This window comes from Haemaphysalis longicornis, unplaced genomic scaffold (assembly GCF_048455015.1).
Source record: "Haemaphysalis longicornis isolate Haplotype H1 unplaced genomic scaffold, Haemaphysalis longicornis Haplotype H1 scaffold_10, whole genome shotgun sequence".
Lineage (NCBI taxonomy): Eukaryota > Metazoa > Arthropoda > Arachnida > Ixodida > Ixodidae > Haemaphysalis > Haemaphysalis longicornis.
The window spans coordinates 81,133,794-81,147,041 of NW_027526204.1; the positions used below are offsets into that span (position 1 = coordinate 81,133,794).

The window sequence follows — 13,248 nt, forward strand, 5'->3', positions numbered from 1 at the left end:
GCATGGTAACTGCTCAACTCCTGTTCTACACCCAGCTACTTAGGTGCCTACTGTAACAATGAATGCGAGGAACAACAAACAAATTCTCGCCCTTGTGGTGATCTCGTTATAACAAAGTTTGACTGTATCCCTCGCATGATACACTTCAGGAGCATCGCACCGTGGTTGATGTGCCGTGCCATGAGAAGCCTAGTCTGGAAGTGGTTCCTCACCTTGAGCTTCACGTCGGGGAAGGTGACCTCGGACGGGTGCAGCATGGGCAGGTGCCCCCGCAGGTGGTCCCGCAGCTTCTTCAGCGCCACGTAGAACGGCAGCTTGTCCACTGCCCTCGGCAGCTGGGCGCACCGTGCACTCGACGACGGCATCACAAACACCGACTGCGCCACGTCACAAGGGTGCGAAGGAGGCACAGTTACCAACAGGCCGGCCCGTAAGCGCTGCTGCCAAATGCCAAACAAACACCGCCGAACGCATACTGTACTTTCACACGCATAACCCACACCAAAAATGCGAGAATTCCAGGGGTGAAGTAGAGGTGCGGATTATATACGGGGTATTTCCTTTGGTGCAGCTTCACCGCAATGTGCGTTGGGCCGTGATAATGCCCTTACAGCAGTGATAGCGACAAAGCCACTGTTATCCCTTCGACAGTGCTTATCTCGCACCCACAGCTCAACAATATACCAACCCGAAAAAAATGTATGCAGCAAGTCATCTGACTGATTGTAGGGTTTAACGCGCCGATGCAATGCAGGTGATGAGGCGCGCCGTAGTGGAGGGCTCCAGATATTTTTGACTACCTGGGGATCTTTAACGTGCGCCGAAATCTTGTACAGACGGGCGTTTTTGCTATTCCCCTCCATTAGAAAAGTGACTGCCGCGGCCGGGAATCGAACCCGCGACCTCGTGCTCAGCAGCGCAACGCCTTAGCCACTGAGCCCCCGCGGCGGGTTAGCAAGTCATCTAGTTACGTAGTCAGCTAGGTAAGTTCTTTTGCATAAACAAATGTGTAATGTTGCTTGAGTAGCAGGTTTGGTCCATCCACTTAAGTATGAAATATGTGGGCAATACGCAGGGACATTGATTTTTTCAATTTCGTTGACGGAAAATGGGGGTACGGGTTCTATGCAGGGGCAGATTATATGCGCGAAAATATATAAGGGTGCAGGCAAATGTTGCCATCTTAGCGAATCGTCAAATGTTCCAACCCTAGGGGAGATGGCAACGACAGCTGCTTTGCGAAGACGGCATTGAAGTTCACAACGATACAGTCTAAATTAAAGAATGATGCCAGCACCACATCTACACATACCAATAATGTTGCACCGAACTAACCAGTTCTTTTAGTTGCCCGATATGCAACAAAATAATGTATCTGTTGTCTATGAAGCTGCAGCTTGCGCTGGTTGGCATGTCTGCTACGATGTTTTCGTTTGCGGTGGTGATCGCCCCGCTGTTCCAATCGTTGTACATAGTACTTTAGACGTTGAATTAGACTGCTTCCTAAGCTGTTTGCCATGCTGTCCACAAATTGGAATGCACAGTAAGTGCTGCTGTATACTGATTCTAGTTTTAACCACTTCAGTCAGTTTCTTGTGTCAATGGCTGTAGCTGTGTAGTACGTCCTACAGTAAACCCTGTTGCCGAGACTCTCCCATCTCTCACTGTGTGCTATCTGTTATTTAACACGTAGTCACCGTCGTGCTTCAGTCCAGGGTTCCGCAAAAGTTCGTTTGGTGACGCTGTAAAATTCGTACCTAAGCCGCAGCAAATGATCAAGTGAAATGCGTATTTTGATGTTTTGGGTAGATTGACATGATCAAGAAGATCCAAGAAGGGTCCCGTTGAAGACATGAGCCATGAAAATTTAAATCTGAATTGGTCAGTGGCCACAAATTTTCTATGGAACTGTATCCCTTCCGATTAAAAGACCTTCCGGATGAAACGATGAAGGAAACAAAATTAGGGTGTGTGTCGCAGGTGCTACCTGAAAATCGCCTCTAGACACCTGCAATGTAATCTGCTACTAGAGTGAGAAATTCCAAAATGAATGGAGCCTTAAATCGGTGAATTAAACATATATATGCAGCAGGAAGAGGCAAGCTTTGTTTGTGGTGGCAAAGAGTTTGGATTGAGGATTCCTTATAGACTAGGGTTTTCGAGTAAGAAACAAAAGTGCTCATGTAATGGTTCTGCAGTGAACGGCAGCTAGTGGAGTTTCAATCTACAGATGCAAGCAAGCACTTCAAACATTGCTGCAATGTTTCCAGCACAGTAGTACCAGTTGCTTACGGAATTGTCTAAAACGTGACGAGGAAGCAGCAAGGCACCCGTGTCGCTCATAAAAGTAAAAAAGAAGCTGGTATGACTTGATGAACAAGAACCCGTGGCACAAGGATGAAAGAACAAACTGTGCACCATGTTTGGCGACTTTTTTTTTTCTTGAGGGCCATCTTATTTTATATAACTCAATCAACATTAAAACATGCCCATCCAATGATTCATCAGAAAGGAAACAATATTTTTTTTTGCCCAAGAAGGAGCGATTTAAGAAAATTTTTCGCCTAAAGTTCGGTATATCTCAATTGCCTCACATTTTAATAATTGCCTCACATTTAATTGCCTCACATTCGATATACGTAAATATTTTGCTATAAACTTTGCAACACCAGAAAAACAATTCAGTACATGGCAGGATCTAATGCACTGAAGTTATCCCTTTCAATCACCGTGTCTCCAAATGGAGACGCTACTTTTTTCATCGTTTCCTCGTGAAAACGAAAATAGTTCGTGCTGCAGAGCGGTGTGGCTGATGTTCGAAACCTATGGAAGCGAAAGGTAGCACCATGTGATGTGGAATGGCGGAAACGAACTCATAAACATCGTTTCAAAATGGACGCCACCAAGTTTTGTGGGATCTCCGGTGTGTTGCCGTCCTAAGTTCTCTTTTACTGCGGCTTAAACCATTTATAAAGGCTAAAAACACTTCTTTCCTGTGCAGAAATTTTTATTTCACCTCCTTGTTTGTAAACTGCCTCAGGATATTTATTATTTTTGCAGGGAAAAGCAGGACTGAGTATAATGGTGTCTCTGTATGAGGACACGACGCCATTTGCGTAATAAATATTCTAGTGAGACTGAACCTTTTTTTCTTACTTCTAGACACCTGACACTGCTAAACCTCCAAGTATGGAATTTTTCTGCAGTGAATATAATAATTTTGACTGAAAGGGTTATGTCTACTGGAGTTTGACAGTACAGTGTCGCAGGTACTAAGGTTGTTGATAAATTGAGTTCAATTAGAGAGAAAAAAATAAGAAGGAAAAGATAAAAAAGACCCGTGGTGACAAACATTAGGAGAAAGGTCAGCCCTTCTTTACAAGTGAACCACCCGTGTCATCCATTCCCTAAGCCACCATTTAGAGTGCTTGTAAAAAGCGTGATAGCAGAAATTACATGTGCAATTTCCTTTCAACTATGAATGGGCGTCCATCTAGCCTAACCATCACCGGCACCTGTAGGCGAGGGCCAACACTTGTCCACATGCCTATCATCACGGATCTCTTTAATTGTTGTGATGATACAAACCTTACGACTGTTTTCACACAGACCAACTATTTCCCCCGCCACCCTCCATACACCAACCACCCAGAAACATACCAAAGCTCACAGGACTGTCACACTGCTACCAAGGCTTACCAACTATGCATCTTGAGCTCGGCCGAGAAAGAGGCCGAGTAAATTGCGGGGACACCGAGACAAGTCTGACTCACCGAAAATCCACCGACAGGATTCGATAAGATGAGCTGAACGGGAAGGGTTTACCGCGGGAACCGTTTCCTCTGTCGAAATCAACGGCAACGGGTCGCTGGCTCGTCAACTGGATTGCTGGGCCACCAACGGGGGTTAATCCGACCACAGCTTGTCCCACACCGCTTGGTCGGTATTAATGGTTCCACATTTTCTGCTGTAGTCGACGCATAGTGCTTCACCCGACAAACACCGTGTTTGAAGGAATCCAATAACAGTCCCCCATATATTTATGTTTTTTTTATGTTTTATGTAATTTTTATATTTTTATGTTGGAGGGAAGGGGCATTAAAAAAAGCTGCGGAATTCCCCCCCCTCCCCTCCAAAAGTTTGACAAAAAAGACATGGGGGAGACAAGGGCATTGTACACTTCAAAACGTTAAAAAAAACTACAGAAGTTTCAAAACTGCGCAAGTTAAAAGAAAATGCAGTAACAGTAGTGCCATGTCACCTTGTAACTTTAATCTCCAAACTAGTTTTAACGAAAGAAAGAGGCAATGCAAAAGAAGTTTTTAACATTGTTGTTACAACACGAAGCCATACACCTAAGCACCAAAACCCACGTGCGAATAACTTCACACTAAGTTTTGAAATGTATGGTGTGAACACGAAACTAATGCTAGAAGAGATGTTGGAGTAGAAATATCAGGGGGGGGTCTCGAAGTATTATAATCGGTCCAAGTTGCAAGCCGTTATTTTATGGAAGGCATTTCAAGGAACACACAAACCAACAAATGCACTGATTGAGTCAAAGCAAAAGCGCCATGACCTTTCGGTGAAGTCCGTAAATACATAGGATTAGGTTCCGATTCTGTCAGGAAGGCTGGTTGCTAGAAAGGGCAACGAACTCGACGCCCTGTCAATTTATGTAGTTGGCTTTTCTGTAAGAACCAAACCCCGTTCGTCTGACTGAACACACAAAACAATTGTCACAGCTTCCACTAGTTGGTGCAAGGATGGAGAAACAGCAGAGCTGGCCGCCCCTTTCTCTTTGCTGGAGACCCAACGGTCGCACCTCACGTGGAAGTTCTGAAGTTGCCGTTGAAAGCTCTCCATGGCTGGCAAGCCTGTATCGTTTTGTCCACAGGCTTTCACATCTCTCCCAAAGTGGACCGCGTTAGCAGGCGCTATAAATGGCGGTGACTGGCGTTACCAACTGTAGTGCAAACTCGCCGTCTGTGCTCCCCACATAAGGCGTGAATGCACGTGAACTGGCGAGCAGAAGAGCACGCGAAAGATTACACCACGAACAGTGGGCAGAGTGTTCTCGAAGGCCGAGCTGGACAATGCTGGGTGCTGCTTCTCATGGGGTACACGCTCCCGTGCGCGTGGTCTTTTTCTTGGTATTTCTTTTTCTGGTAGTAACGCTACAAGGTAGAACTAAAAGCTTAAAAGAGCCATGAAGAGAAAATACAACTTCGTTTAATTTGAAAAAAACTAGGATTCAGTATCTCACTCAGCTCCATTAAAGCCACAAAAGATGTTTTTTTAACAAAAAAAAAAAAAAAAGCAAGAAGTATTTAAAAACTTTCAAATTTTGCGCCACAGTGGCGTGTTATAAGCATTCTTAGAATTATGTCATACGGGCGAACAATAAAACATAATTTTCAGTGCGTTAGCTGCACGTTAGCATTCAAGTGATGCGGTCAAATGGAACTAGAGGCCCCATTGCAGACGTCCAGTCATGTGTCGTCGCGACAGGTCAGTTAGGCGGCCGCCAATCGCACAAACCAGGTTCTGTGACGTCATAGCGAAGCTGCGGGAAATTGGCTAGGGGGTCGTGACTGCTTCACACGTTTTCTTTAATATCTCCGTTATTTGTTCAAAGATTGCGATGATATTGGTATCATTGTTATCGGGACTAAGCAGTCTTTCTAATAAACCAAACCTGTATTTTGTCTTCATGGCTCCTTTAAACAGCCCTGCTGTTAAAACAAGCAAGCGGAACCAGCTGTAATTGTGGTGCGTAGTTGTGGCTCTGGCTTCCCCTGTAATTTTACTGCTGCTGTTGTTTTATGCTGTGTTATGGCCTGCTACTGTTCCTCCCTGACACACTATCAGTGGTCGTTCCGAAGAAATAAAATGCGTAGGGATGTTTATATAAATACTCATGTTACATCGCTGGGCGTCACCAGCCATGGTGAAAAAGAAAAGTAGCGGAAGCACACTTCAAGGAACGGCACAAGAAACTCTATATTCATTTTACACACAAAACAAACTCTATATTCATTTTACACACAAACAAATTTTATATCTACAATCAGAATGAAGAACTATATGTGTCCCCCAATTTTTATCATCACAACTATAAAAATAAAGTTTCTGATCAAAGACCCATGTGCCACCTTAATTTAATCGCACACGCAGAAAAAAAAAAAAAAAAAAAAAAAAGAAAGTTAGCTTCCAACCAGTGGAAGCGTACGGCCCTCTCTGTCTCTGTTTTGCCAGCTTCATTTCCTGCCACAGTTTTAAGATGCGTAGGACAAAGCGGGCTTACCACATTGGTCCCTTCGATCGGGTCCGGCTGACGCCCAAACACAAAGTTCTTGTTCCCTGAGAAGATTTCGTAGATGCCTGCGAAGGAACAGCGAGATGCGTGACGTCACTGCTTGCTCAAGCTCAGTGTGCAAACGTGCAAGGGGAATTTTTGCAACTTTACAGCTTTCCGAATTTTTTATGTCAACCCCAATTTAAGGGGGGACGTGGCTTTCAAAATCAACTTTTTTATTTCTTTGTGGATTTTGATGAAAATTGGCACAGCAACTGGAAATGCTTCTGTGATAACACCAGAAAAATTTGAAGTTAATATTTGGATAACTTTTTTATGTATGAAATTTTCTTTCTGTTCCGCTTGTACCGAGCTTGAGCGGCTTATAAAACACGATAGAAAACTTGTTCGAAGTGCTTTGCATTCCCAAATGAATGGACGAGGTCGTGACAGTTTTAGAATTTTTTTTTACAACACAATGTTTTTTAGTTTTCATTTTTTTAGAGGTTAATGTGCAACAGGCATGTCAACTGTGAACGATTATTTGAATAAAAAAATCACAAAAAACAAATCTGGAAAACTAAAAGTGTCACGACCTGAACAGTTCATCAAGGAATGTAATGCAAGAAACGGAATCAAAATAGACCCAGCAGTCACGAAGAAATCCCTGGGACAAGCGACACAGGTGGCAAAAAAAACTGTTTTGAGAAAACGGCTTCCGAAGTTGCAACATAGGTTTCACATATCAAAAGTCGTCACGGTTGTAGCCTTTCATGTCCTTTTGAACATGGGGCTTCTGGAAGGCCTTGCCTTGAAATTGGAGTGCCTTTTCAGCCTTTCTCTTTCCAGAAAACATCATTTTCAGCTCCTCCGTGAAGAGTACATACCCCCCTTTGCAAACCAAACGGAGGGGAGATGGGTTTCAATGGGCTTTCAATGCAAAGTAGGTGAGTTGGTTGGCTGTATCGCACTGGACAACCTCCTTTTGCAGTGTTGTCACCATGGCAACAAGTTAAGCATTTTTTAACTTAAATTTGAACATTTTTGGCTTTTTTTTCATGTTTTATCTTGCCTGGCACACCAACTTAGTACTCATAGTGCAGGTGTTCATTGCCAAAAGTTTGCATACCACAAGGTTGAAAATGAGCTACTTTGAAGCTTGGTAGAGTATTCTGCATAACTCCCAACATCAATGCAAGAGCATATTTTTTTTACTACTTTTGACATTCAAGGCATCCAATATTTCTCGCAGCACAGCCAGTATGCCCTGAGCAATGGTATCAATAATTTCCCTAAAAAAGTCACTGTTAAATGCTGCCACAGTAACGTACATTTTTAACGCAGAGAGCATATTTTTATTCCTATATTACTAACTCAAACCTGTTAGCATGAAAATTACAAGTGCACGGGAAACATTGCGCAAGAAAGGCGATATGGCTCGCGCGCATCGCAGCGCACGCTTACCGCGACATATCGAGCTTTGATTATACCTGATATGGCTGGTCAGGTCGCTTTTAAGATTAAAACTAACGTCGCAGGCATTAATTACAACTACTGGCGTTCAATCGTAACCGGTTGCCCAGTCATGTGATGCTCCAATGCGCGTCGGCTATGCCGTGCGCGCCGCAGCGTTTGACGCGTCGACCGTTTCTTTCTCAAGGCTAGCGAGCCCACAGTCAAAACACAGCAATAACTAAGCGTGTAAACATCGCAAATCCGACTAAAAGTTCACTTCACGAACCGCTATCGCAAGCGCGCACACCGCGTCACCCTCCGGGGTCTGGCGACGGTAGAGTCACGCGCACCACGAAGCGTTCGATGACCTCCGCCTTTCGAGCCACACAACTTCCCGTAATCTGGCTCGTTATCTCTGGCATTCCCATCGCGATAACGTCCGTTTTGAATACCACAGATTGAACAGAAACTCGGCCGAGCAAAGCGGCGAAAATGAACTCAATCCGCTCGCTACGCAGCTCAGGCGGCCGCCATCTTGCGTTGCGCCCGCGACATCCAATCAGGAGGGTCGCCCCGACCGGAGGACCAATAGCGCTTCAGCATCTATTTCTAGCTTCGTTTGTGCGTCGTTTCTTTTCTGCCGTTTGTGCGTTTGTGAATGAACGAAGATAAAAGAGACGAGCGGAACCGAAAAAACGATCGCTCGGCCGATCTAACCATATCAAAATGGCCGCGCCCGGTGGCACCGTTGCGGAGATAGAGCGCTCCGAAAATTGCCGTTTTTTCGCCCTTTTGCGCTGATAGTTTGTCACCGCGCCTGACAAAAGTATTTTTTTATGCCACTTTGCGACGCTTTTCAGCGTAAAAACTTTGCAGACGCACAGAATAGGAAACATAGAAGCCGAATATGCGGGTTTCAAAAAAACGATGTTTTGGTCATTTTTCCGAAGTTGAAAGCCGCGTCCCCCCTTAACGCAGCAGTTGTGCAAACATTCAAACTGTGGTTGTATGTGCTGTGGCTACACACAGCAGGGTACCACTGAATAATTAAGATCACACAGCGAAGATTAACGTATTCTTAAATCTGGTATGCATACAATCCTTTTTTTCCTTTATCAGAGACACAGCAAAAAACAAACAAACACACACACAAATCAAACCAAATCAATGATGTCCACAACAGCATGAGCTGCAGCACAATGCCTTAGCTAACGAGTCACCGTGGCATGTAATAGTCAATCAGGCCAAGCAACAGGAATCAGAACATTGTTCCACTGCCTGTTACTTTATTTTTCCGTGCAACAAGAGCAAACTCAACAAGAACCATGATGCAGGACACAGCAATAAAAATTTGTTTTTCCACCAGATCCAAATTTGCGCTGAGCATTATTACATTAATTGCCCTGCTGCTCACTGTGCCAAGTGCGGCAAGTTTAAGAAGGTGCTTATCGCAAAGTGTGGGGCTTACTCTGTTGGAAGATTCATACATACGTGATACGTATCAAAGCATATACTGAGTAGCACTAAGTAATTTCGGGCTATGCAATAAGTAAAGCCAGTTTCCACATTTACTTGATTGTAACGCGAGTTTGTTTCTATGTTTTTGCAACCCGAAGTCAACCCTCGCCGTAAATTGGAATAGTGAAATTCATATTGCCGAAAAAGTGCAATGATGCACCTGATTCTCATCGACTGCTACAGATTTGGCCATTTCACGGTCTATGTCGGCAAAACATGGGCCAGAGTCATTTGGATCCACTACAAGCCAAGGCCGGCTCTCTTTCGTTTTTTGTTTTTTCTGCGGTGGTAGTGATGGTGCTATTCCTTTGTTTTTCCGTTGTTTTGTGTGGAGGCCATGGGGGTTTTCCGCTTCTCTTCAGCTCCCGTTGCGATGCCAACGTGTTGTGCTCAGTACAAGTGCCTGTTTCAAGAGACGCGCTATTTATTAAATGACCAAAGGAGTCGGCAATTCAGTTGCTGCCCGAAGACTCGCCCTATCGACCGTCTGTGGATGGTGGCTCCAGTGGGAGTGCCTTTTCACGTGCGGACCCGGACGAAAAGGTTTCTGTAGGCCTCCATACGACTATCACATTGAATTTAAGAACCGTGTTCATTTTGTCACGGAACAGCACGACCGCCGCATGGCAGTCAGTGTTGATCTGATACAACTCAAAGCAAGCAATGGGCATCCCGCGAACAAATTTCAAAGTGCTTAAGTGGGCATTTAGTTACAGCTTTTGCAAAATAAATGAGCTTTTCCATGCTACCGCTACCCTTGCGCAAGTACTTTGGCAGTTTTTTTGTCTGTTTTGTGACGAAACAAAAGTTACCCCTCGCGTTGCTTCCGCAGTTTCATTTTTTCTTTCTGGATGCAATGGAAAGTCACCCTTCGCGTTATAACCGAGTAAATACGGTCGTATGCAAGGCTCTCTACCCTTGCACTTGACTATTGTAACACATTGTGGTGTCTCGCTTGATTGTATACGAATAACTAATGTGCCTTGGTGCCACTTCACAATTGTCACAAGTTCTGAAAACTGTGATTATAAATTTTTAAAACAGAAATAGACAGCACAGGATGAACGAAAAGACCACATCCTGATCCAAAGGCGTGAGAAAGCTTTAAGACAGCACTACGGTGATGCCTTGAAATGATAATGCATACATTTTGAAGGAACACATAACGATTACAACAGACTAGGTGGAACTACCTACTTTTTGTATTTTTAGCAGCGTGGTACCACATGATTAATTTGATAAGAAGAAAATGACACAAAAGTGGCCCACTATACCAGAAACTGAAAGGTCACTTTACGAATTGGCATGAACACGGATATCTTACCTTTCCCGTTGAAGACTGCTATGCGAGGCTGGAAGATTTTTAGCTTGTCCAAGAGAATCTCGGCACCTTCCTTGATCTCTTTCCTGCACACATAAAGGTCAAAGGTTAAAAAAAAGACACGATGGGGGTCAATGGGAGGAAGCTAACCCTCAAAGTTTCACTGGACTACATCTACACACAGGATGTTAAAGGCCGCAAGACCAACTCAGGGCCTTGTATACAATTTACAGTGGAATCTCAGTGATACGAATTCGGTTGATACGAATTTCGCTGTGATACGAATTTTCAAAATTCCCCGGCGAAAATGCATTGTATGCAATGTAAAAAAATTCGGATGATCCGTACGTATTTACCACTCCGGTGCGGGTGATACGAACACGCGAGCCACGAGCAGACGACTGCGGCGTGGACGGGAGGCAGAAGCATTGGTGCGGCCGTGCGGTTGCACGCGGGCACAAAAGCATTAGTCCTCCTCCGCTGACGGTAATCCTCCTCGTGGGGTGTTTACAATAGCGGCAGGAGAGGTGTTGTTCCGAACGAACAGAACGTTTTGCCCTCTCGATGCCTGGTCTTTCTCCCTCCCTTCTTTTATCTCCCGCTACAATCTCTCCTCTCTGTACCTTTCGTTTCCGCTGGCTGCAGCTCGGGTGCCTCCAGCTTCCTTTTTTGTATTACACTTTTTGAATAAACTACGGCAATCAAGCGTTGCCTCATTTCTGACGGTGATACCTCCGCCATTTTGCCTTCGCATTCCTCGCTTCTGAGGTCTATGCCCCGCGCTCTAGTTAACCTGTTGTCGCCTTGCCATGTTGCCTGCACCACTTTCGTGTCGATTATGTTGAAGTGTGAACCGTATGGAGTGTTTTCTGCTCATAAAAACGTTACATTGTGAATACCATCTGCATGCTGTGCGCGGCGCGGCACGGCAAGTGGCGCAAACATGGCGGCGTCACCGGCCGCGAAGTGGTGCGGGTAGCTCGACCGACCGCTTTTGACCGCTCTTTTAAGACGCCACTTAAGGAACAAATGAAGTTGCTTGTACAGTAAAGGAGCTGATAATGTAGGCGAAAACAACACTATAAAGCATCGTCCGCACGGCTAGGAAAAGTGCCAATCAAATATCCGCAACCGTGGTAAGCCTAAACATCTCCGGCGGTGGGGCCAGTAGGCTGTCCGGAGCGTTTTCAAACTGCCGCCATGAAGAGCGCGCCTCGCCATTGGCGCAAGTAAGCGGGCTCCTCCCACTGCCGCGTGCGTTGGGCGTCATTTTCCGAGCGAGGTAGAATTTGTCGCGGGGACGAAATCGTCAACGCGGGCATAATCATGCACGCGCAACGCCAATGTGCACGAATCGCATGCGGTTCGTGCGCGCACATCGCGTCGACGATGAGTGCGCGTTCTTTCGACTCCCGCGTTGACGATTTGGGCCGGCACACCGGCGCCAACCTCTGCCTTGGTTGCTGCGAACGGCAGTGGGAGAAGCCTCACGACTTGCGCCAGTGGGGAGACATGTGCCTCATGGCGGCAATTTCGAAGTGCTCGCAGCAGCTGGCTGGGCCACCTCTGCGGATATTTGGCGCGGATGGGATTTTATAGTGCATTTTCCTCCCACACTGTGAGCTCCTTTCCCGCATGAGCAATTTAGTTTTCACCTTGAGCTGCGTTACAAAAGGTTACAAGCGGTCACTGAAGCTACTTGCACCTCTTCACGGCAAGAGCCGACGCCATGTTGCCGCCGCCTGTCATGTGCACGGCACTAATCCATTTTTTCTCGTTTTCTGATGATACGAATTTTCAGGTGATACAAATATTTCTGCCGCCCCTTGAGATTAGTATGACCGAGATTCCACGGTATTTACTTTGCAAGACTGACCACACTCCAAGGCTAAATATTTTATCTAAATGCAATGTTGCATTATCATTCTGCTCCCGACTTGACAGTCCAACTAAAATACATTTTCTGTTGACTCGGGGATCTTTTTCTGATGCCATAGCAAGCTTCCACTAAGATTAATTAGAAAAAAAAGCTTGACAGTCCAACTAAAATACATTTTCTGTTGACTCGGGGATCTTTTTCTGATGCCATAGTGAGCTTCCACTAAGACTAATTAGCAAAAAAGAGAGGGACTGTGGAACTGCGTCAGTGTCTTGTAATTTACATAATGAGTCAGTGTGGCCTTGCCTACACCAAAGCTTGGCTTACCAGCTTGACTTACAGCATGAATTGAACATTAAAGGGACACTAAGGCCAGCAGTAAGTTAGTTTCAAACAAAAGTCTGACCTTCCCATAGCCATTTTAGCATTGATTCGGTGCCGAAAGATGCCTTAAGTGCAGAGAAATCAGAAATTAAACATTGTGATACAAACAGCGACTGCAGTTGCTGTTTGTGTCACGATAAACCGGAAGCAAGCGAGGCGTGGTGATGTATATCGGTACAGAAGCAAATGAATGAACCGCTGCCACATACCAAGCGGTTTGGTCAGTTTTGGTCAAATCAGATGTGATTTGTCAAACTACCACATTTTTTGCATTTCTGGACCACTAAGCAAAATGTTGGCAAGTTGCACGCTAGAGCCAATGGCAGTGGCACCTGCCTTCACGTTTTCGCTATTTTCTACCTTGTTTTCTTTTTAGAAAGCTTCTCATAAGAG

At 45.2% G+C, this 13,248-nt stretch overlaps 1 protein-coding gene across 1 annotated transcript in view; it reads right to left on the reverse strand.

Moving 5' to 3' along the window:
* LOC144158848 (uncharacterized) overlaps positions 1 to 13,248 on the reverse strand; it is a gene marked incomplete in the record, with an annotated part of 176,820 nt that overhangs the window by 17,428 nt on the left and 146,144 nt on the right. The window contains 3 exon segments of the mRNA XM_077690016.1: positions 213 to 377; positions 6,308 to 6,384; positions 10,596 to 10,678. Coding sequence (XP_077546142.1) covers positions 213 to 377; positions 6,308 to 6,384; positions 10,596 to 10,678 — 325 coding nt within the window.